The 24,921-nt window shown below is 35.5% G+C and overlaps 1 protein-coding gene across 4 annotated transcripts in view; it reads right to left on the bottom strand.

Annotated features, from left to right (window-relative positions):
• The window catches only part of LOC113234629 (tyrosine-protein phosphatase non-receptor type 9), a 74,212-nt gene that overhangs the window by 3,195 nt on the left and 46,096 nt on the right, over positions 1-24,921 (bottom strand). For 2 of the 4 annotated variants that reach the window (XM_026469991.1, XM_026469988.1), the window contains exons 5-15: positions 23,249-23,317; positions 19,341-19,549; positions 13,596-13,705; positions 11,448-11,562; positions 10,967-11,043; positions 6,885-7,071; positions 5,925-6,088; positions 4,136-4,365; positions 2,720-2,856; positions 1,908-1,984; positions 315-472 (exon numbers count right to left, since the gene is read on the bottom strand). In XM_026469991.1, coding sequence (XP_026325776.1) covers positions 315-472; positions 1,908-1,984; positions 2,720-2,856; positions 4,136-4,365; positions 5,925-6,088; positions 6,885-7,071; positions 10,967-11,043; positions 11,448-11,562; positions 13,596-13,705; positions 19,341-19,549; positions 23,249-23,317 — 1,533 coding nt within the window. The remainder of the gene's footprint in view (positions 1-314; positions 473-1,907; positions 1,985-2,719; positions 2,857-4,135; positions 4,366-5,924; positions 6,089-6,884; positions 7,072-10,966; positions 11,044-11,447; positions 11,563-13,595; positions 13,706-19,340; positions 19,550-23,248; positions 23,318-24,921) is intronic. The other 2 variants (XM_026469989.1, XM_026469990.1) reach the window with 2 other exon arrangements.

A 24,921-nucleotide genomic window follows, 5' to 3' on the forward strand; every position in this document is an offset into this window, starting at 1 on the left:
AAAATATGATACGATAGCACCATGGTTTTAGTAATTCTTTAATAAAAACTACAAAATTTAACAAAACATACAAAAGTTAATTTAAATGTTACATAAAACTACAAACAACATCTAGAACGTCTATTTTTCTTGAATTTTATACTTAATAATTTCGTCAATCGCAAAGTGGCTGGGTTTTTTCGATACAACAGCGCATTCTATATTAACGAGCACCGAATTAAGAGTATAAGCATGCAATTATCCGACCACAAATTATCAGCGTTGCGGTCGTACTAAAGAGAGAAGTCGAAGGAAAGTAGGGCGTGGATACTGACCGCGTACTCGATGAGCGCGAGGTGGCAGAAGACGTACTGGTCGGGCATCTGGATAGAGTGCGCCCGCTGCGCGCGGATGCGCTCGACGGTGCCGCGCACGTCCACCAGCCCCTCGGCCGCCAGGCGCGCCGTGCAGATGTCCAGCGTCAGGAATGTGCCTGCGCACAGCCGCTCTCTCACTCAACCACACGTTTTCTCACTCTTCCAACGAACATTTGTATCGAAACACTCATCACCCCTCATGGAAGAGTGGCATAAGTGGAGTTACGTCAAAAATGTTTATTGCTCCATTAAATACAGAAATACATAGCGCACATCCTCTCCAATACTTGTAACTCTATCTACAATACTAGTAGATAGAGTTAATAATAATAATACTTTTTATTTCTCCACAAAATACAACAACAAATAAGAAGTACATAAACAATCTTAGTAATTTTAGAACAGTATTTTGTAGGAGCTGGTGCTTGCTATAAGTTTAACACCTGTGCTACAAGTCACCAGGCCCCAACCCTTGCAAATGAAACATATGTTACTAAGTATACATATACCAACCACAAATTATATGTATGAGAGAAAAAAAAAATGACAGAAATTAGAATATTCATATAAAAAAAAATAAGAGAGAAAAGCAGAGTTACAAGAATTAGAGAGGTTATAACCCACATGGTTATTTTTCTGTATTTAATGGAGCCATCGAGTATATAACCAGAAATAGAGACGAAATAAGGGCCATATATTCCTGTTAACACATTAGCGATACAGCTCTTATAAATATCAACTTCCGTTTGCACTGAAATATAGTCAGGCCAATTACTGACCTGTGTGTACGTCTCCATATATTGCAAAAAATATTCTGTATTTATTGTAATAACGATAATATCTGTAACAATGCCGTGCTGTTCTATTCGGTGGTGTGGGAAAAACTGCAAAACATCTAATTACAAAACAAACGGAATCACATTTCATCGGTAATTAAATATTAAATATGTAATTTTGCAATTTTCGTCAAGCTCAAGTAACTGGTCGATTTGAAGTGAAACAGTTGACGACACCCGTCTGTTGTTTCGAACTCGAGCTAGCCAATCGGAGCACAGTTGTCACAGTAATGATATGGCAGAAGTTTTCAAACAACTAAATGACATTTCGTCTCTATTTCTGGTTATATACTCGATGAATGGAGCAATAGTTGTTGACGTAACTCCACTTAAGCCATTCTTCCATGAGGGGTGCAAACTATGACTCATGGACCGTTCATTAGCTTACGACCACTTAATGACCAATCAGTTTTTTATTATTAATAAGTTTAATATAACAATCGCACACAAAGAAAACTTCCATGGAGCTGTCAGGACATGAACCTGTTTGTGTGCACTCAAGGGCAACGAAAGAAATAGTCGGTCTTTGTACCAATAATTATAACATACTATTGAATTAATTTCACAGAAAATAAATTAATATCATAGTAGTAAAAAATAATGATATTCAATAAAATCGATACAATTTTTTTTAGATCTACGCTCAACGTCGTCACAAAGTTGGAACACAAAGTGTTATCTTAATTTCAACTCGTAATGAGTATTACTAAATTACCTGTTCGACCAATACCAGCTGAACAGTGCACAACGATCGGGGGTCCTTTACTATGTCCGGCCCACGAGTCGCCCAATCTGAAATTAAAAATAATGATCATTGTTTCCTTCCGTATTTAAAAATCTACTACAAAACTCACAAGTTAATTATGATTACCACAGTTCACAATAAGTCTCACGAAAAATTACATTTTGTTGCCCAATGGAGCCTTATAACAGCGAAGAAATCATTTAATAATCGTTTTTTTACCGTCAATGTTGCGTATATTTTTAAATATGTTAAGAAATGCTTAACGCGATTTACAATCTTGTCGCACAAAATAGAAAAAATTTGGCGTGAAGTTGAATCTTTATTTACTTATTTCATATAATAAACGGTACGTAACATAATAAAATCTAACATATGAACAATTTCGTCTTGAGATGTTGTATAATCTCAGTACAAAGTACTAAAAAACCGACCTCAAAAGTTCGTGGACATCTATTTGCCAAGTTTTATTGAAATCGCTTACCGGAAACTGCGCATTATCCTGATTCATTCAAACTAGTTTCCCATGCTTAGAGGTGGAATATTTTCTTCAAATTTAAATGGGACCAATACCGAGGTACTCTCTTTCTAACAAAAAAAGAATCATCAAAATCGGTTTACAAATCACAATACAACACAATCACAAAAGGCCATAGTTATCGCGTAACTAAAGAAAAAAAACCAGTCGAATGGAGAACCTCTCCTTTTTTTTAGAAGTCGGTTAAAAAGAATGTTTCTGTAAGTATTTTTTGAATGAGCCGTTGGGCTAAAGGGTGAGCGCTTACTCTGCGACGGCGGCCTGCTGCGCGCGGCGCACGTGTCTCAGGAAGCGCAGCACGGGCATGGCGCGGCCGCCGCCCGGCACGCCGTAGTCCGGCCAGCGCGTGTACTGCCCGTGCCACACGCGCCGCCACTGCTCCGTCTGCAATCACCATTCGTGTAAATCAATTCCTGCATATCGACAGCTATCTACAATAGCGGCTAATCTCAAAAACGCCTGACTCATCAGAAAGATGGTTTTTTAGAATTGAGGCGTAAGAACCAATATTGTTGGAAAGCAAAGTGTTTGACCGCGTAGAATAAAATAACGCGACATCACCATCGTATAAAGCATTGTCCGCGTGAAAATACGAAGCCTTTGTTGCTACCATAAGTTTACGGCGTAAAATATTCGCAGCGCCCCGCTAGCGGTCAAAAGAATTAAAATGTCCAATATAATTAAAGCGGTCGCTAGCGATTATTGACGCCGTGAAACCACGACAGACATATGAAATTAAAGGCAAGCAAAAATACATTCCGAGGAATAGAATGAATGAATCCATAAACATTGAAAACTGACATCAATACCATATATCGATCGTAGTCACAGAACAATAAATACAGTGGAAGCGCTTAGAGGGCGGGATACGTGTGCCAACAGTAGGCGCAGTTCCACATACTTGAACTCAGGCATTTTCGTTTTGTATGTTATGGTCGTGTCAACTATCTCACGCAAAACCGCGAAAATCGTGGAAATATGCGTTATTTTGCTACTTTGATATGCAAAAATAATAGTCGCACCTGTAATATCTGTGGCTTGGTTCAAGAAGTACCTAAGACCCTATTACTCTACCCACTTCTTGTACACACGCCAGCACATCAAGCTACACATTGACTTATCTTGTTCCGTCGCACTGGAGGCGATTTTCGAACAAAAATGTGTAGTCTGATGTACCGTTGTCCGTACCAAGTCACTGATCGGACCATGGGTACATGGTCGTGTTTCATATCATCATAATACATTTTCCATTTTGTTTATCGTAATAGTTTTTTTTTTGTTATAAGAAACGAAAGTAGACCTTATGCCGCTGCAATATGGTCAACTTTTTTTGGAGAGCGTCAGTCGTTCGTCATCTTTCAGCTATTGCCGCTAGATAGATTGCACATTAAATGTGAAACTTCGATATAAAAGCAAAACGTCGTAACTTGCAATAATGGGTATTGAACTTTCAACGATATGCCAACTGGGTAAAATTGAAATTTTAAGAACAACAAAAAAAAATTATAAGGACAGTCTTAGTAAGATTTCATAGTGTTTAACAAATGTGTGAGCTTTGGCGACAACAGTTCTGATAATAATCGAGGCTTAGGCTTCCATTGTTTTCTTTCTTCCGTGATGGTAGTCGTAGCTGAAAATGAAAATGTAAAGAAAAGCGACGCACCCTTAAATCCGTGAGCACTAAATGCGAAATGGTATAGTCATCTTCAGTGTCCACAGCTTCAGTGGTGACGGCATATCCGCCATGCACGGCTCTGGCGCCGATCTCAAGCGGCCAGTACTGGCCGCACTTGACGCGGCCACGCTCGACCGAGCGCGTCGTCATCACAATCACCAAGCTGCCTTGCTCCCATACCATGCGCCAAAAGTCGCAGAACGTTTTTGGAAGAGGACCTGAAACATGTTTTAAATCAATCAACAAATGTTTATATTATTATTATCTACACTTCATTTATCACTAATATTTTACTATTTACATATTAACCCGTTATGGACAGTAACGGCGTTTACCGTAAAATTAAAATATCAGAATATATTACAATACGGTGTACGTACCCCGTTTAACCATATGGATATCAGAAAACTAACTACGGGCTTTACAGTACAATTCCCAAGCGCTTTCTGTGTAGTTGATGCCCACTGTTTCTCCAAAGAGTCGAATTTAATATGATGCATGTCTTAATTTTAGACACAAAATCAACACATACGTCAGACTTGTCGCACTTAACTATACCATGGCATAAATTTAGAGCTGTACTATTTTTGCATATCGTGGTTTTCGCGGTACAATAATTTGGAAATAGCGTTCCGTGGACAATTTGGATTTCTACGAATAAACTTGAAAACAGTATCGTGCGTACAGTATGCGCGCGGCGAATTCACGGAACAGTAAAATTAAAAACAGGAAACGTAGGAATATACTGAGTAGCAGATGTGCCATCCGGCTACCAAGAAGTCGGAGGTCATGTCATGTCAGTAACAGACGGAAAAAAGAAATTCCTTTTCAGAACAAATAGGTTTTGCGCACGATCCGTTTTAAACTCCGTATTATAAGGCATTTTTTTGTGAATTCTAAAAATACTCAAGCATACTTCGCTTACGTTAACAAACATGATCTTTAATTATAACACATCTCCGACACCCGGACATCTCCGAGGTCCCGGGTTCGATCCCCGGTCGGGTCAATATACAAAACTAATTGTTTTACATTGTCTCGGGTCTGGGTGTTTATGGTACCGTGTTTGTTTCCGATTTCCATAACACAAGTGCTTTAGTTAAGAATTTACTTTGTGATCAGAGTGTAAATTTGTAATCATTCAAACGTAACTAACGCGTTTTGTGTTAAGATTTTTATTTAGATCGTAATTATAAACATATAAGGTTTAAATTAAAATCTTAACGTAAACGCGACAGTTTAGTTTACATGTTTGAAAACTTACACTAAGGTAGGTCCCAGAGCAACATATGTGATGTTGTCTAATATTTATTTATTTGACAAAAAAATGCGACACTGGAGGTTCAACGTGTATATTTTTTATAATACTAAGTGATGGGACTAACAAGTCGTGCGCCTGGTGGTAAGCGACACGCATGTCCAATAACATTTGCTATTTCACTCAGAGCTTTAAATCACAGAGATACTAGATGCCTTAGGGCAGTGCTACTACACCCGTCGCACTAAAAAGTTGACAAGTTCCAAGCACCTTCAAAACCGAAAGCACACACTACTACTTGACAGCAGAAATAGGAAAGGTATTTTTTCCCTGGACGAACGTACGAACGTTCACGAGGAGCTCTACTACAACAATAAAATTTAAAGGAAAGCGTCATCTTAAAATCCTGACACCCACTAACCACACGGGATATCTATTTTTTTAAGAACAAGTAATTCGTCGTATTCCGTAAAAGCTTGAAAAGATTCAGGAACTAAAAAAGTAATTAATTACACATACCCTGCGTGCAAATGAAGGCGTTCTTCTGTTTATATCCGTCGACATAGTTCGCGTTGATGTAGTCAGAGGTGGGGTCATCGGGGTCAATCTGAGAGAGTAGCACGCGTGAGTGATCGTAGCACAACACGTCCGTGTACCGATTCTTCGCTAGGTTACTTGTCAATCTGAAATTATTGTTGTATAACAATTTTATGTTTTAATTATTAAACAAACATCGAACACTTAGAGAAAAATATCGATTATACTTATCGACTGCAATCTTGCTTTCAAGCGGGCAGTACATTGGCGCAACGAACTGTCATTTTACTCAATCTTCAAAAAAGACAAACTATAGTGAAGTATTTTCACTAATAATAGATGAATATCATGGTAGTAAAAAAACATCATGATATTGAATAAAAGTACAATATTACATACAAATTTATTGGAAAAAAATAACTGCTTCCGTGGCCGAACTGTTACCATGCTGTTGCTGGTCTGCCATGCAGAGGTCCCGGGTTCGCTTCCCGAGCCGGGAGGAATATTCGTATGGTCTACATTTATTTCCCTAGTGAGTGAATGTAATTTATGGCTGTCTTTGTCAGGAGACGGGAAAAACTGTAGTAGCTTTTTAAAAAATCGTTTAGAAAATCGTTTGAGCGCATAGAGTTTATGTTAAAAAAGGCTTGCAACTTTGTGTTGATAGCGAAAAGTAAGAGTAGACCACTATAGGTTTTAAGTTAAGTAAGTTTATTTGTAAAACATAAATGGCGGGACTTGAAACTTAGGCACGTTCTAAAAAAGAAATTGTTGAGTATCGAACTGACCAACGCTTACGCTTAAAATAAAAAGCGTGCTATGTGTTCATTTTAAAAAGCAAATTTATTTAAGCGCTTTTCGTTTACGCCCACCTCTAGTCAGGACACAGGGTTTTCCTGACACGGGGCTGTGAGTGTGGGCGTTATAAAAAACCAGTCTTACTTGGCGTGGTGAAAGGTGCCGTTGGGTGGTCTTGCGCGAATCTCCTCGTACTCGGCGAAGAGGCCACGGCGGCCGAGCTGCTGCACGCGTGCCAGCAGCGCCTCAGGCGTCAAACCCGCGCCGCCGCCGCCGCACTCCTCGTCCGACTGTCCTGGCGACGCCTCGCCTGACGACCACGTGCCGCGCGCTGGATCACATGGTCATATCATTCCATACTCCTGCCCTTGCCGTGGTTATTTGCTCATTATGTTCACCGTACCATTTCGCAGCAATTGCTTATACTCGCACTACAAAACTGCCCTCTGTGTCATACATTAGTAACACTTTTGTAATTCGGTAACTTTCGAAATATTGACACCTCAAGTTATTTTTGGTAATAGAAAATGTCGCGTAACTGAAACTAAATGAGGTATAAAAAAACCGATTAGATCTCGTTTCACTGATGCCAGATTATGTTAATAACTAAATTTCGCTAAAATGTTGATTACGTTAATGAAGACAAGGAGGGCAGACAAACAGTTGTACTCGCGACAATACTACGATCAGGACCATTTTGATGACTCGTGTAGATCTTCCCTTAAAATTTTGGGCCACGTCAAAAAAACTTGTCTTTACATTTTGAGCATGGCGAACAATGTAGCCAGCGAAAGACAAATAAGCTTATCGAGATCATACCCAGTCAAGTGCTGTATGGTAACAACTAACCTCGTATTGATAAAATGAGTATAATCCAAAGCATAGCAGATGTATACACAAGCCACTTGCACACATTTAAATACTTGTTCCTATTTTTCTCACGTTTCATAATACTAATGTATAATAGTAAACAGACTCCACTCTACTGTACGCCGATAAAGAATTTTACACTTCAAATTAAAATCCGGAACGGAGTTTTATGGCAATGATTCACATACAGTCAAACCAATAAAACTGACTTGTGTAATAAATTCATTTAAAATTTTGTTAAACTTTAAAATAACCTTCTCGAATGAGTTTTGATCTTATTGAAAATCGTGATTTTTACTACCATAATATGTTTATTTATTTGTGAAATTACTCCACCTTATTATAGCCATTAATACAAAGATCGAACACAAACAAAAATTACTTCGATCTGACATGACGCAGGTTTTTATTATATTGTATTGTTTACACTAATTCAAAATACTGAATATTAAGAATATTTTGACAATTATTTAATGTACGCGACATTTTCAGGTGGTTTTCTTTTTAATTTCGTATATATACTCCCGGACACATAATTCGAGCCACCTTGCATTTTCAATATTAAATTCCCTTAACTTAAACAATGCTTGATTGATCAAGAACTATTATGGAACTTTGAAACTGGCATACTAAACGTTATTTACTTAAATCCTAACTGAAAATTTGAATTTAAAAAACGGGAGAAAACTTTTTCTTCGACGATAACTATATTTTTATATTCCCTTTAAGGATAAAAATGCAAGGTAGCTCGAATCATGTGTCTAAGGGTGTATATTGAGTTGACTGTATTATCGCTCCATAGTTCGAAACAAACGACAATAAAACAACTACAAGAATTACGTGCAACACATATGTGCAAGTGCATTCATTGCGAATGTTTTACTACTTGATATTTCACGAAAACTCAAGGTATTTGCATTCCTTACGTTTTTGTCGCTTTGAACTAACTTGTATTGTTTTTTTTTTCAAATAAACTTAAATACCATGGAATACACTTTGAATCAAATTTGTGTGGAATCTAGAACCATGTCATCATTCCATACATCTTTATTTCACATGTAGTAGTCTTCAATTTTATGATATAACTTTTCAATCAAAATATTTTTAATGTAGTTTTTAAACTTAGGAAATGGTTATGTTAATATATGCTCCGGAATCTTATTGTAAAAACGTATACAGTTCCCAATAAAAGAGTCGTTTACCTTGGTTAAACCAAATCGTGGTATCATGTTTTCGACTTATCTCTAAGGTTAATATTATGGGTATCTTCTTTCTTATTGAAATAATGTATATTTTTCCGAGCATATAAAACATTTCAGTAAATGTACTGTGATGCCACAGCCACGATACCAGTCTCCTTAAACTTTGTGAGAAACGCGAGAAAGTAAACTGTACACAGAACGAATCGCTTGTTATTGCAGTACAAATACGACTTGAATGTCTGCCGCTTTACCCTACTTGAGAATCCCGTAGGACATTATACTATGGAAGTAACTACAGTAAACTAGTCCAGCAGTAATAAGAGCGGTAAGCTCACGTATTCTGCGGACTGCAGCGGAGCTTAATCTGCTTGATGTGACGAACGATTACCGCACGGGGTGTTATCAAAACGTAAAGCACCTAAACACTTGGCTTTTTCCGTAATAATCACAGCAAAACAAACAACAAACTTAGATTTGAACTTTAATCCTATTAGTGTAATCAACCTACTAAATTTAATATTTGCTGAGCTCTATTTCGCCTCTAACAATCCCTATAACACAGTCATAACAAAAACGAATATTTACATCACAGTACGCAATACTAAATTCTGAATTAAATTATATATATAATTAAATTATATAACTTTTAAAGTTAGGCCAAAGGGGGTGTTGATATAGCTAAACCATCATCGGCGATTGCTGACAAATTCCCCTGTAGTAAAAAAAGGGTATCGTGTAAATGCACAACAGCATTTGAATCTCACACAGTTTACCTATGATAGTACCTTCTTTCGTTAAACATTTACCCATGCATTTTCCTCAAAACTTTGACACAATATTATAATAATTTATTTACAAAACATACCAATTGGACTTTTTTCGATATTCATATTTTAATGCCTAAATAAACGATAAAGAAACAATATATATAAATACAAAACGTCTAAAATTTGTCAAAAATGACATAATGTCAACTGTGTTTTAAATAAAACTTTGAAATCCAAAAAAATCTTAGACTATGGAAACCATTTTGTCCCATCCTCTAAGAAAAAAAATATTAATAAAATTAAGTAAAAAGTATACTTTTAAGGTCACGGTCAACGTCTATTGTAGTTTACATTTCATCATCATCATATATACAGCCTGACTTCACCCACTGCTGGGTATAGGCCTCCAAGTTTCTGTGCCATATTTACTGCCAACTAAACTAGGCTGGAAAAGGTTTCAAGCGTAATCTTATTAAGATACTTCATCATCATCATTTCATCGGAAAGATGTGCACTGCTGTTCATGGGCCACGACCGCAAGAACAACCAGTGTGAAAGATCGTCACAACAATAGTCTTGCGTTGCTCGCATTCAGAGGATCTCCGCAACTTTTTCCAGCTCGTAGGAACGACCAGAGACGCAGCGCGGGCAGACCACCTACGACTACGCCGCGTGTTTCGGTATTTAAGACACTTTATTTTAATAAATTAAAGCATAGGTACATGACAAGTTATCGCTGCGGTGATGTTATTCAAAAATATCTCTCACTAGATGTCACTAGCAGCGACAAATGCCAAAAGTCAGTGTACAAAGATCTATAACAAAAACACATAGGAGTATTTCGTAGACTCTATAACTGGACCCGTGGCTCAAATGGTTAGAGCAATGCTACAGTGCAGCATAGACGTGGGTTCAAATCTGAACTGAAGAAGTTTTTCTGTCTGTTCGTTCGATCTTAGTATTCATAATCATAAAGCATTGTCATGTTTCTCCAAAAGACAAAAAGTCAGCTTTAGAAGTCAAAAGGCAGCCATTACAGCTTTAATTAAAGGGTTCGAAATTATCAAAATATGTATTTTCTTTGATAATTATTATGATAATTATCCGATACATCCTATAATTATCCATGCTAATACATAATTTAGACTTTTAATTATTTATTAAAAATTACAAACAATGAGAAAAGTAAATAACACAAAGAATTTTTTTTTTGAGATTGGCATTTGATACGTTTGGAAAAGTGTCAGGTGTGCAGTGTCAGTGACACGGCGCGATATTGCTAGCGGTAGCATTTTGTTGGTCGAAGCAATTTCTTAAATATTAATTAACATAACTGAATGATAATTACATCGAACCCTGGTTAATTATAATGAAAAGGGAAACTTACTACTTATGTCTAGGTCATCTTCGTCCCCTGAGTTTATGTGTCTGCCCTTCATGTCGCCATTGTAGCCGTGTGAGTTCCTGACAACAATTTATCGTAAATTAGGTGATTTAAATCACATGCATTCAGCATAAAAGTACAGCATTTAACCAAATGCTCAACTTTAGAATTATTTCAATGAACTATTAAATTCAATTTTACTACATTCATAAAACTGTTTACATGTGCTTTTTTGTTGTAGGCTTCCTCATGAACAAAATAATAATAATAAAATAGTAAATAAAAAACTAGGAAATTTCCTCTACTATGAATGAGTACAGGGACTACAGGGACAGGGACTCTAACCCTGAATCTCCTCATCCATCGCCCATAGTGCAAAACGTTGAGCCACCGAGGTCGTCAAGGACATCCTTGTCATTGACATTCACGTTTATCTGTTCAATGTCGAATATCCTCGGCCCCTTATTTATTTATTTTTAAATACCTGAGAGGGCTGGGGTCGCAGGTGTAAGGGGGGTCGCCGCTGATGTGCATGTCTGTAGAGTGGTCGAGCCGCGCCGCCCGATCGCTCGTCATGTCACATGTAGACTCTATTATACCTGAACAAAGCAAAACTTGCAATTAATGATGCCAATTTTGTTTTATATAAGACTTAGAAACAAATTGTTTGTCTATACAGGGTGGAAATTTGTAATGCCACTTGGAAGGAAAGTACGTTAAATACTGGAGATATAAATTTTGACTTAAAGGAAACATTCCTTTATTTTTAATAAGAAATAATACTGCATTCAAAGATTTTCGAAAATTGCTAGCCACCCGCGGGAATCGAACCCGCTAAAATCTTTTAAAAAATGTACTTTTATTAAATCAATCGCCTATCGATTCAATTCGAGTCAATTATGAGGATGAAATCTCTCTTACAAACCATGAAATCTGGAGTTATAAATTCAATGGGTCAAGTTAAAGCACTTTTACTCAAAGGTCCATCAGATTACTTGTTAATTATCGTTGACGTCATTTATCCATTAAAATGACGAAGTACTATTTAGATAAAATTGCAATTTGCACATGTTTGTAATGCAGACTCTTTGGTCAGTGGCAGAGGCAATTTAAATATGGAATGTTTCATTTGAAAATGAATTGTCTTTTGTTATTTCCATTTGATTGTTTTTACATGTCCATTCTAAGTACTGATAGTTTTCCTGTAAATATATAAATTTCATATTTGTCTCATCGTAAAAATGGCATATCAAGAACAATTAGATTTAATGGAAGCTTATTTTTTAAATAACAAAAATGTGAATTTAGCTAATAATTTTCCCGCGTGTTGTTAGAAATTTTCGAAAATCTATGATTTCAGTGTTATTTATTTTTTTAAATAAAGGAATATTTCCTTTAAGCAAAAATTTCTATCTCCAGTATTTAGAGTACTTTCCCTCCGGGTGGCATTACAAATTTCCACCCGGTATAATAATAATAATAATTGACTATTAAAACCTGTGCTTTAGAAAACGAAATGTTAAGAAATTATTGCTTTTTTTGTTATTTTTGCAGTTCAGAACAACTAAAGTCAAAGAATGAATCAATGTTTGTTTTTTATCAAAGATCAATATTTATAACAAACCCCATGGCGTCGCGACGAGAGCCCCGACAGACTACATACTGGTCTTCGGATCTCTTTTTCTTTCCTATGATTAACGAAAGAGAGATCCGATGGTCAGCCGATCATTAAAGCGGTTCCACGCGGCGACCTTTACACACACGCGCGACTTTAAGCAGTGATGCAAACGCGCGATTGCATCGATAAAATCACAAGTGTAGCGATGCAATCGCGCGTTTGCGTCGATGCAATCGCCTAATTATAAATCGCAAGTGTAGCGAGTATAGCGATAGTTTGCATCGCTGTCTGCTCAAAGCCGCCGTGTGTAACCACACTTAGGGTCGTATTCCAGAACTCTACTCAATGCTCAAGTCAGGATTGCAATTGAAACACAAGCACTGGAAATACGACCCTATGGCAGGGACTTGAGTATGATTTCGAGTACTTTAAACCATACTCAAATCCTAACTTGAGCATTGAATAGAGTTCTAGAATACGACTCTTAGTCTGTAATCTACGGAGGCTATTAATTAAGCATGCTGAATACATATTCCAGCCGGTGGCAGGGAGGACGCTCAAGCAAATGATACAAATATAGATACATGAAATTGACAATCGAATTTACTGCCTCTTCGAGTGGAGTTATCGATCGATCGGTTTCTTCCCGAGCCGAACATTCCGGCCTTTTTGATGAAATATTTGGGTGAACTTTGTAAGAAACCCTAAATGTTGTAGAAAATACATAATTGAAAATTACGTAAACGATGTGTTAGAGTCGTCAAGTTTAATCAATCATATTTATAACTTATAAGCTTCCAATGAAATAAAAAATTAAGTAAAAATGTCGAAATTATTAATTTGAGGTGGTTATGCCTCAAGGTGACTTTAAACACGTAGTGAAAAGGGCCGGGTATGTTATACTAATTTTATTAAACACGTCCTCTTATAAAAAGCGCTTTGAACATTACAAACAATGACATTACTGTAGCTCTTAAATTAAATAATAAATTAAAATAAAATAAATTAGTTTACCATTTTGTTTAACTGGCGGTATGTGGTTGCTGATCACATATTCGTCGATGTCGCAGTCTAGTTTGGCGTTTTGCAAATTGTTCGTATAGCAATTCTTGCAATGCTCCAACCTGAAAGCGAACAATAACAAATGAAGCCACATTTCAGATTGAGATATATCACGAGTTATCCGATACTGTGTACAATGGCATTGTGTACTTTGTGATAAAATTTTCCGAGCCTACGATACCGTCTTATCATATGGAACCACTATTATATTTATATAATAATTTTAATTACGCAGACGCTGACGATACAAACGTAAACAACAACACAAAAGTGCTACTTTTTAACCGACTTTAATAAAAGGAGGAGGTTCTCAATTCGACTGTATTTTTTATATGTATGTTTAATCTGTGAATCGACTTGATGATTCGTTTGTTGTTATAAATCGGGTTCCTCAGTATTACTTTTATTATTATTATCCCATTTAAACTTGAAGAATATATTTCACTTCTAATGCTCAGGCCATACGACGCGGCGCGTCGACGCGTTTCAGAGTGGCAGGGTTCATATGAACTCGTACGTTACAAAAATTCCCGCGCCTGAGCATAAGGGTGGCAAATTAGGGGATGAATCTGGTTTCACGAACTTTCCGGTAACCGATTTCAATAAAACTTGGGAAACAGATGTAATTAAACGAATTTTTGAAGTCGGTTTTTTTAAATAAAAATAAAAAAATAAAATAAAAAAGTTGTAATTACGCTACAATTTTAACAGTTTTTTTTTTTAATAATAATTTTGACAGATTGAATATATTTACTAGGGCTTTTATCCCGGTAATCGATCTTTTGGCATTTTCGAGACTCGATATTTCTGTTTTAGTCTCGGGAATATCAAGACACAAATACTACAACGTTTAGGTACCGTAAAATTTAATATTAGAGCAGTTACTATTGGTAGATCTCAAAAAACAGTGCGTTTTTTAAGACTTTTTTGTGTGTTGCCGTACTCACAAAATTCATAATTTACATAATATGTACATTGAATCAATAGAAACACTACGGCAAGAAAAGTACTGACATTTATGTGTGCGGTACTATTTTAGTACTGTCCATGAAAGGGTTAATTAAACAGTATTAAAAAATGTACTAAACTAACCTAAGTGTCGTATTCTAGAACTCAACTCAATGCTCAAGTCAGGATTTGAGTATGGTTTAAAGCACTCGAAATCATACTCAAATCCCTGCCATTAGGGTCGTATTTCCAGTGCTTGATATCATACTCAAGTCTGCTCAAATCCTGACTTGAGCATTGAGTAGAGTTCTGGAATACGACCCTAAGTCTTTATTCTGGTTACATGGACATAGCTACACTAAAGAGTAGACTTATTATAATCTGTTGAGATTGAAGAACGATAGTAATAAAATCAGGTACTCACTATATGAAATTTTATTACACGCCCTTTGTTTCTTACGTACACACTATAAAAATGAAGAACGATATAGATAACTTTCATTAATATTTTTTATTTTATAATTTGCATTAATAAAGGACTTGATTAAAATACCATGTTTTTACTGCCTAATTGCCTAGTTAGCCTAAAAGTATGGAAACCTAGTTTTGAAATGATTGAGAAAGTCTTGTTTTTCCCAGGATTTTCTAGACCACACTGACTCTCGATTGTTTTCCCCGGGACGCGGAAATTTGGCGAGCCCAAATGTCCTAACATTTACGTTACATTAATTAATTTTTGTATTTTCAACGTTTTTTCACCATTTAGAAACAAAACGTACAGGAAAATAATGTTTGTACAACAATTCAATAATACGAGTCTTCAATATCAGAAATTGAGTAACGTTTCTATAAACGTCGTTCCCTATTTCAAACGCAATATAAGGGCAAAGATGTTTCTATTTAATTTCTTTATTAATAAGAAATAAAGGCGCTAAAGTGACTTTTCATTTCGCAGTTTTCCAAGTGAATCGGCACGCGATGGCTGGCTCGGGGGAATCTTACGGCGTTTTGAAACTCAAATCGAGTTTAATCAGCTGAACACTATACGAGGCAAAGTAGCGAAGGCATGATATTTTATTTAGACACAAACAGCACGGCAGCGTATGTATATACGAATAGGAAGGTCTCGCACATCTACCGCTTCCGATTTCAGCTATATATATATCTTGATGGCCCCATAAAAAAGATAAGATAACGCTCCGAGTCCTTTAGAATTTTTACATAAAACTTTTTTTCATTTTTGTCTCCGGTAAAGTATAAATGTATTTCTTAACATTGTTTAATTAGCCTATTTCGCATTCTTATCCACGGTTCTAGGTATTTTCTTTTTCAAATCAGAGGCCGCTTATTGTTACAAACCAGTAACTCAAAGTAGCTCTCCAATTATGGTTGGGTAAAGGAAAAAAATAATACAATATTAAGTTGTTTCAGTACTATTAGTATTCACAACGTAGGAGCCGTAAGAGAGGGTATCGGAATGGTTTCTCGAGGTCAGTCGGCAGCACTGGCGATATTACCCGTAAAGTAGGGCCTATTTCCCAGTTATTCGTATCTTAAGATATAGAAAACGAAGTCAATATTCCATGATTTTTTGAAGACCTTAGTGGCTTACGGCTCAATTTATATTGAAGAGAATTTTTGTAAAATAGCATAATGAACTTTATAATCAATTTTGTAACGTACAAACTAAAAACGAGCCAAAATCTTCCGCGAGAATGCGCGAGAATTCCTCAGAAGATTTTGGCTCGTATCTAGTTTGTACGTTACACAAATGACATAAAGTTCATTATACCATGTTACAAAAAAATTGCTTCTACTCCGTTCCACCGCAGTATAAATTGAGCCTTACCGTTTATATTGTGGGTGCTGGATGCGGAGGTACTGAGTAAGTACATAACAACCCAAGTATCACTTTAAGGTACAACTGAATAGGCATCTTCTGAGCGAGCTGGCTCCATCGTATCTTTGCTCCAGAGCTAGGTAGTGGTCAAGAGCAAGTTCATTTACTTTGAAAAACCTAGCACTAATTGCTTCAAACGCCTAACACCTACCCATAACAGAAAATAGATCTTTTCAAATAAGGAAAATGACCGCCATTTGACTTAGCAGAGTATTAACGGCTGAGCCACGGAGAAATTAGATTATATCTGAAATATAATACACACCGGTGTCAGTGATAGTGAGTGGTCCGTTATTGCAGATCCAATTTCAGTAGCGATGTTAAGCCAACGAAATATTAGCGCAGCTGCTCTCAAGCCGTGTATTGTGTTTTGCATTTTCATGAGCACGATTTAAGGTACTGCGTCAGGGTCCTGTTTTCCTACAAATTTGCACGATCGTGCCAAAAGCTTAATGTTGTCTTCTAAAATATTATTGTGGTATGATCAATGCTTAATTTACGGTAATATTAAAATATAATAAATTCAGCCCAATAACTTATTTATTGGAAATTAAACTATTTGTTCCGGATCTAAATAGCGTATATATTGTTTTTTCAAACAAACCAACGTTTCGGGTCTGGCTGTTTGAAAAAACAAATATATACATTTTTTATTCTATGCAAAATTTCAACTAACATCTTTATTTTATTAAAGAACATCAAACACTACATACACTTATTAAAAACTTAAACATCAGTATTAGTTGCAAATTGGTCGATAAACAATAGACCTACTAACACGAAAACTATGTTATGAGTTAGCAGTTCTCCGCTCATAGTATAATCACATAAACAACTATGGATTCCAAATCCTAGTTTAACCTAATTTAAGCTAGAAGCATGTGCGAAATAGTAATAATTAATTAAGAGATTCAAAGAGCACGATACTGACACTGTCAAATAAAATTAATATGATTGACTAACGTACAAAATATTTTAGTAGCAGTAGAGCTCCTTGTGAAAGAGTGCAACTAGGGTAGTACTGCCAGCATTACTGTGTTCCGGTATTGAAGGATAAGGGTGCTAGTGAAATTACAGGCACATGGAACTTGTCAACTTACGTCTCAGGGTAACGGGCGCAGTGGTAGTTCCCCTCAATTCTTTGCGATTTAAAGCGCTGAGTGGTACTGCAAATGTTATGGACAGGCGTGTAGCTTACCGTTAGGCGTACGACTTGTTCGTCCCAACACTTAATACAATTAAAAAAAACATTATTCAGGTGTGCATGCTACATCGTCGACCTCATCGTCACTTTCCATAAGGTGAGATGGAGGTCAAATGCGCACTTGTTTTTTTATAAAAAAAAATTTAATCACAATATAGTTAAAAATGTTTGAGACGAACTATGTAAATAACTTTTTTACTTCTAAAGTGTAAATTATGTCCCTTAATGTATAGTAAGAGTTGATGTAATTATGATATCACAATGAGATATTTTATGAAGTAAATCGCAATAACAGTATGCCAACAGACTATATTTCACATCTAATAAGTTTTCTAATTACTAGTAATTGAAAGTAAGTTACTACTTTTTATGCCTTTTTTCAAAATTGCTTATAATATAATATAGAAATACCAAGTCTTTTTATTTATATAATGAATTATTTTACCACTTTATATTACGTACCACGTAAATGCAAAAAAAAGAGGGAGGTAATAAGCACAAACATGTTACATTTTTAATATTGCCGCAAATTAAACCTTGCAATTGGATTGCCACTTTAATATTTTAGTAGAGAACATTAATACTTTAAACACGAATGTACAAAAACTGTGGCTTGAAAACAAGTCTATGACAAACCACTTTAATCAAGCTGCTTAATATTATTTACTTAATTTTTATTCAATTTTACTGCAACTGTCAAGCGAGGCACATAATCCTTTTATCAAACCTACGCCTTAATACTGTAATAACCTTATCTGCCTCTGTGGCCGAACGGTTACCATACTGGACTGCCACGGAGAGGTCCCGGGTTCGATTCCCGGGCCGGAAAAAATATTTGTATGGCCTACATTTATTTCTCTCGTGAGTTTGAGTGTACTATATGGTTGTCTGTGTATGTTCAAGGCATCTGCGAAACAGGGTTTCCTTACAGCGGGACTAAAGGTGTGCGTTAAAGAAATAACAATAATAATTTCATTAAAAAATAGTTTCATGTTCACCGTGCAGCAATTGTAAAATCTAAGAAATGTAATATTATTACACAGTAAAGGGAAGGTACTGTTTTCACGGATCATTATCTTCAGATTAATCAGCTACGACATTTTTCATTTTCAGCAATTGACGCGATAAAGCAACATTAAAAAAAGGACGCTGGCGTTTCCGCGATTTTACCCAACACTTCAGGACCGATGTGCATGAAAGTTTTTTAATAGAACGTCAGGACTCTCGGAAAGTATCTAAGCCCAAGGTCTGGTTAAATTTCAACCCTGAAGATACATAACAAGTAATATCATAATTTTCGAATATATTATATCGAAGGCTATTACGGTATGCTGGGATACCGATGCAAGGCGATAAGGGATCTTTTATTGCCTTGCTTGATTTTTCTCGTGTTTTTGATACCGTCAACATCCAACTTTTGCTTTCTAAGCTCATTGATCATGTCTTCAACCATCATTATCATCTCAGCCCGTTAACACCCACTGCTGGGTATAGGCCTCCTCTGTTGGACGCCAGCTCAATCGGTCCTGTGGGAATCTCATCCACCATAACATTATTAGACCTGACCTCTACGGTCGTAGTCAGCGATTAAGAAATGTCAAGTGAACCCTTTTAAATATTTGGCCATAAGATTGTGTTTACTAACCAGCTAGCGTGGTCTGGGTCCAATTGCCCTCCGAGTTGCCGCGGAAGACTCGCACGCGGCACGTGCACAGCGAGTTGCGGAGCGCTCACCGTGTGCACGCGCTCGCGCAGTTTCTCGCGTACGAACAGCCGCAAGATGCGGAACGGCGCCTTGAACCACAACGGCGCTGTTACTATTAGCACCTTCTTCAATTTCGCTGGATAACCGCCCTGTTGACAAACGCAAACACAGTTTAAGTATATTATAAATAAATATTTAATTAAAAAATACAACTATTCCTAATTTAAAAAGATATTCATTTCTAAAAAGAAGTCAATTTACATTGCTAATGTAACAATACTTAAAGGTGTGATGAGTTTCTTCATTAAAACTAAGTGATGCAAGTTTAAGTTTACTTAATGAGTTCGTTAAATATAAATAGATATTTATTTATAACAAGTGATTCACTATTGTTCAAATGATTTAGCAACAAACAACATTATGATCGTCTTCTAATTATGCAATATTTTTTAAAAACTCATTTCTGCTAAAGCGGACTATTAAACAGATACCCGTATAACAATAATGACAACTCCGGAACCAATAGGCATTGTTCATTTTTTTTCAAACTCTCTATTTCAAAATCCATTTCGAGGAATAAGATTGCAGATTAATATTTTCTATGTATTTGTCAATATTACGTTGAGATTCTTTATATTTTTCAAAAAATAGTATTGACGTTTATTTGACATTCAATGACGTCATCAGTGGCTCTATAATGTTTTGTCCGTAATATAATACAGCTATGGAATACAACAAAATATCAAATATAACACAGCTATGGAATACAGAAACTGCTTTGTTCATACCTACGAGAATTGTGTCGTGAAGTAAATGTGAGATACTTCAAAGTTTACACTATTTATTGTTGTAAAGATCACTTTGAAGTAAGTTGATAAACCTGTATAAAACAACACTCTTCGTCTTTCTTTTGACTATTAGTACTACTGTGAAATTTCCGAGGTAATAATATTCTATTAGTTTTGTAATTATGAAATATGAGCAAAAACTCAAACGCACAGTCAAGCTGATCAATATCAGTATATTATATTAAAATGAGGTATAAATTGAACAGTTTGATTTGTATGATTGTAAATTTACCTATTGTATACTATATAAAGCTAATAATAATATGTTTTCAGCATCCAAGTGAATCAAAAGACACTGAATTACGAAAACTGCTATTCCAACCTAGTACCAGCATAACAGCAAAAAAAGAAATCATTGAGAGTTTGTGTAGTCCCCAATACGTCTCCGACTTGCACATTACTTATAAAGTTTATTTAGTTATATCATTACTCTTGTGCTATGAAGCATTCTTGTAACAAAAATATTGTTGGTTGCATTAAGAAGTATCCAATCTACTTTTTAGATATACGCTGAAAACAGTGGGAAGTAAAAATGGTTAATTATAGAATAAGGGAAACAACAAGTGCTAGGACGACAGCTGAAACACTTTCTTCTCGAGAAGTTTCTTCAACAGCTACTCCTTCTCTGTTTGGTTCTACATTCGAAATGGAAGAGTGAACTTTACAAGGCAAAAATAGTGTTAAAAAGTAGAAAAGATATTGTTAGATAGATATTCAGAAAACCTAAGATGTATCTATTGACTATCTAAACAATATTAGTGTCTTATTGTAACTTTGTTTAAAACAAAACAAATTGATTCAGTATAAAGAATAAGTGATCAACTTGAATTTTCAGACTAAACTTGCAATAAGGATTTTGATCAGTATAGAAAATTTAGGTAATTAAAAAAAATCTAATTTGCACTTCTCATTCAAAAGAAATTAAAAAACCTGCCACTTGTATTTAAAGTAATATTCAAATGTTGAAATGATTTCGATGTTGAAATTTTCACTGCGTAAACAACACTCAACAACAAATATGTGCCATATTTGCATGCGATTTTTCTTTAATAAAGAGTGACTGAAATGATTGAATTCTTAATAAATAATAATTCTAATATCAGCACATTTTTCTTGAAGTGGATTAATGTCATGATTATGAAATTAAAATCAATGCACACCTTTTTGCCAAAGAGAACTTGGGTGCCATTTTTTTAACTGCTATGTTTTGTCAGCAACAGTTTTATAAGAATAATATAAAAGTTATGGAGATCATCGACAGTGTCAGTTTCTTAATTCAAAAATCTTATTTAAATTGTAATAGTATGTGAAATTTAGCAATATCACACAATTTTTCTCTTACATGACAGTTCTTTTATTAAATGACAGCTTTATAATGTCGAATATTTAAAGAAGGTACCAACACTAAATAGTCTTGTTGGTTAACAATCGAAAGGTAAAAAACTGCGATTCAAGTAAATTGTTATTTAGATAATGGAGTAAATAAAATAATTATTAATTAATAATACTTTTATTTCTCACCTATAGCAAATAGCACTTGAAATTGTCAGAATTGACATAAGATCACTACTCACTCACGAGATATATTTAACCAGTGTTTCCCGTTGGTCAGACCGGTCTGGCCAATGGGATTTTTTTAATAACGAATGAGTAGTAATGTGTAATCAATTTTATGAAATCAATAACGCATTTTGTCACATTTTTAATATTCATTTTAATATAGGATCACTACCATAGATATTTCACATCTAATTAAAAAACTGAAGCTGTATAAAGTTTTCATTTCACTATAGCTTTCATCTCACTTCATAGCCTTTTTAAGCTGAGTTACAAATATTTTTACATTACAATTTTACGTTGCAATTAAAATTTTTACATTATAAGAATCTCTTAACTCAGCATGCCTCTTGGCATAGACCTCATCCAGACCTTTCCAGTGCTCTATCAAGAGCTACTCTTCTTCAACATGGTCCTGCAGTTAGCTTCAGCTCAACCTCCCATGTTTGATGTTGACACCCTCTTTTACGTTTTCTATCACGTGGGTATCAAGTGGTAACTACTTTCTCCATTTTATCCGCCCACGTAACAGCTATTTAATTTTAAATCTATATAGATGTTTCAACATTTGAACGATTTTTACTCTTCTTATTTCTGCAATATTAAGCTTATTTTAAGTAAATGTATTCCATAATCATTACATTTTCAACTTTTGGCAATTTACGAGATTCAGCTTTTATAAAGTTCATGATTCCGTCAGTCATATAACTGCACTAAATGAAACAAGAAGAAACAAAAACGCGTGCGAAAATAGTAAAACGATAAAACCCCAATACTTTAAAGAAATAGAGAACAAAAAGTAACATAAACATCTATAGGTTACAATTTCGTTTTTGATTTTTTTATTTTTTATTTTAATTTATTAAGGCTTTGGCAAAGCCATCAGCCTAAACATGAAGTTTAATTATGTTTCTGTAAATATGGCCGCCACAAAGAGGATAGGCAATTTGAGGCGGCGTGCTTGGATTGACTCGGGATTCCTTAAAACGGGCCGATACGGGTATTTTAGTTCGAGATTCGTATAATTTCGCGATTTAATCTTCGATTAAGGCACAATAGCACTATCCTATTCCACTTTAAACTAGATTTCACAAAATAATTGAAAGTCAAAATAAAAACGACACTATTCCCTCCAAAAGGTCCAGAGCGAATCCTTTCGTTTTTGACATTTTGAGAGTTGTCAATTTACTTTTTTAAATATTCCCTGCCTTAAAGGATAACATTTATAGAGCCTTTCATAACGTCACAAAATAAATAACTTGCGAAATTTTCAAAAAATCATAACAAGGCGAATAAGCTACGAAATGATAAAATATTCAAGTTAGTGTCTTAAAATAGTCAATATATTTTCAAAAAAAAATTTAATATGTATAGGTAAAAAATTGTGAACAATGCCCATTGCAGATAGGTACTTAGATTGTGAAATATGAACGCAGTTTTTACCGTCGAGTTGAAGCTGATAGCGATGACGCACGAAGCGGGACGTAATCTCGAACGTTCTCGTGTAGTTCCCTACCACGAAAAGGGACTAAGGGAGTCACCACAATTACAGAGTCGAAATAGGCTTGGGCAGGTCAGAAATATCTTTATGTCCTTGCAGTAACAGTAAAAGTACATAGTTTTTTTTTCACCCTTCTTGGATGGACTTTTCTAACTGGCTTCTATCCGGTTCCGTGTAAATAAGTGTTGGGACTTCCTAAATTCAAACGTGCAAGCAATCTTAATTAATTAGGTTACAAAGAATGAAACGTTTCATGAGTTTGAAAGTCAACTGACAAGTTTAATAAAAAATCATCATGTAATAATCTCAATATACTTAGCAGATTGCTTAGCAGACAATGCGATCAAATCACGGCCTGTCATCTTAAAAAACGTCATTCATTTTTCTTTATCACGTTTACCACATAAAAATGTCGCATTACGTAAGACCTATTCTTATGTCACCATCAGACAGCCTTCAATCGATTTACAAAGGAATATCATAAATCCATGTATCCATAAAAAAAAACAGTCTGCACGTATTTCAGTAAAATAAGTTTTCCAAGAAATTTCTGCCGAAGCGTAGGAAAAGTTTGATAAAATCCAGTCAGGTTTGCATTCGAAACCTTAAGTTTAAGTATGTATGTCAAAACGGCGTACAACGTATATAAGTACTAGATAAAGACAAATTCATCTGTTTACCTTATACACCGTGAATACTCTGAGACAGAATAAAAAACTTTGAAGGTTCGTTAAGTATTTATATATAATCAAATTTAGGAAACAAAAATTATTGGAATGACATTCCAATAATTTTGTGTTGCTTTTTTTAATATGGCAAACAGTAGCAGAATATCAGCGGCACTGAGGTACACTCTGCCATTTTGCTTAGCTTAGACCTTTATAATTCCCACCAGTAATGGTGGTTACCAAACCCTACGTGAAATGTAGTTTACATTTATTTATTCATTTATTAATGTGTTGAGATAAATAAACGGCTACATCATCATTAAATAGAAGCATACCTAGGTACCTACGTATAACCGAAACAATTCATTAAGTCAGCGTATTAACGAACTTCTCTAAAATAATAATAATACAAACTTTTGGAAAGACAGCACCGAGCATGGTACGTATTTTTCCGACCGTATGCGGGTTCTTTGCGTGGGCTACAGCATTACTTCCTTCAAAAGTTGGAAGCGTACTAGGACTTTCATTACATAGTGCTGCCGTTATACACAAAATTTTTTCGTTTTTATTAACAGCAGCGTTTCCCTGTAATAAACTAAACCTAGTGTGGCTCCAGGATCAAAGACGCTTAGAAGAATTGAATGGAGTTCGTTCAAAACTAATTCGCCCGAAGGGATCCCGAAAACCGAGTGACAAACTTGATAATAAATCCGCATTACCGTCCCAATTGGGAGTTAGCCTTATAAATATTCAGGGTCAGAGTCTGTAAGCGTTCAAGGGTAAAATAAGCTCTTCTTCTTTTCAAGAGGGTAAGACACGAAAATCTGGGATGTATCTTGTGCTGTAGCAAGTTGATCATAAGGCATAGCGTTCTTAGTTGAGTCACAAACGATCCTTATGCAGACGTTAGTCGAAATACACAAAATTTAAATGACATGAAAATTTAT

Source organism: Hyposmocoma kahamanoa, unplaced genomic scaffold (assembly GCF_003589595.1).
Source record: "Hyposmocoma kahamanoa isolate Upper Pololo Valley unplaced genomic scaffold, ASM358959v1 86, whole genome shotgun sequence".
In the NCBI taxonomy this organism is placed as follows: Eukaryota; Metazoa; Arthropoda; class Insecta; order Lepidoptera; family Cosmopterigidae; genus Hyposmocoma; species Hyposmocoma kahamanoa.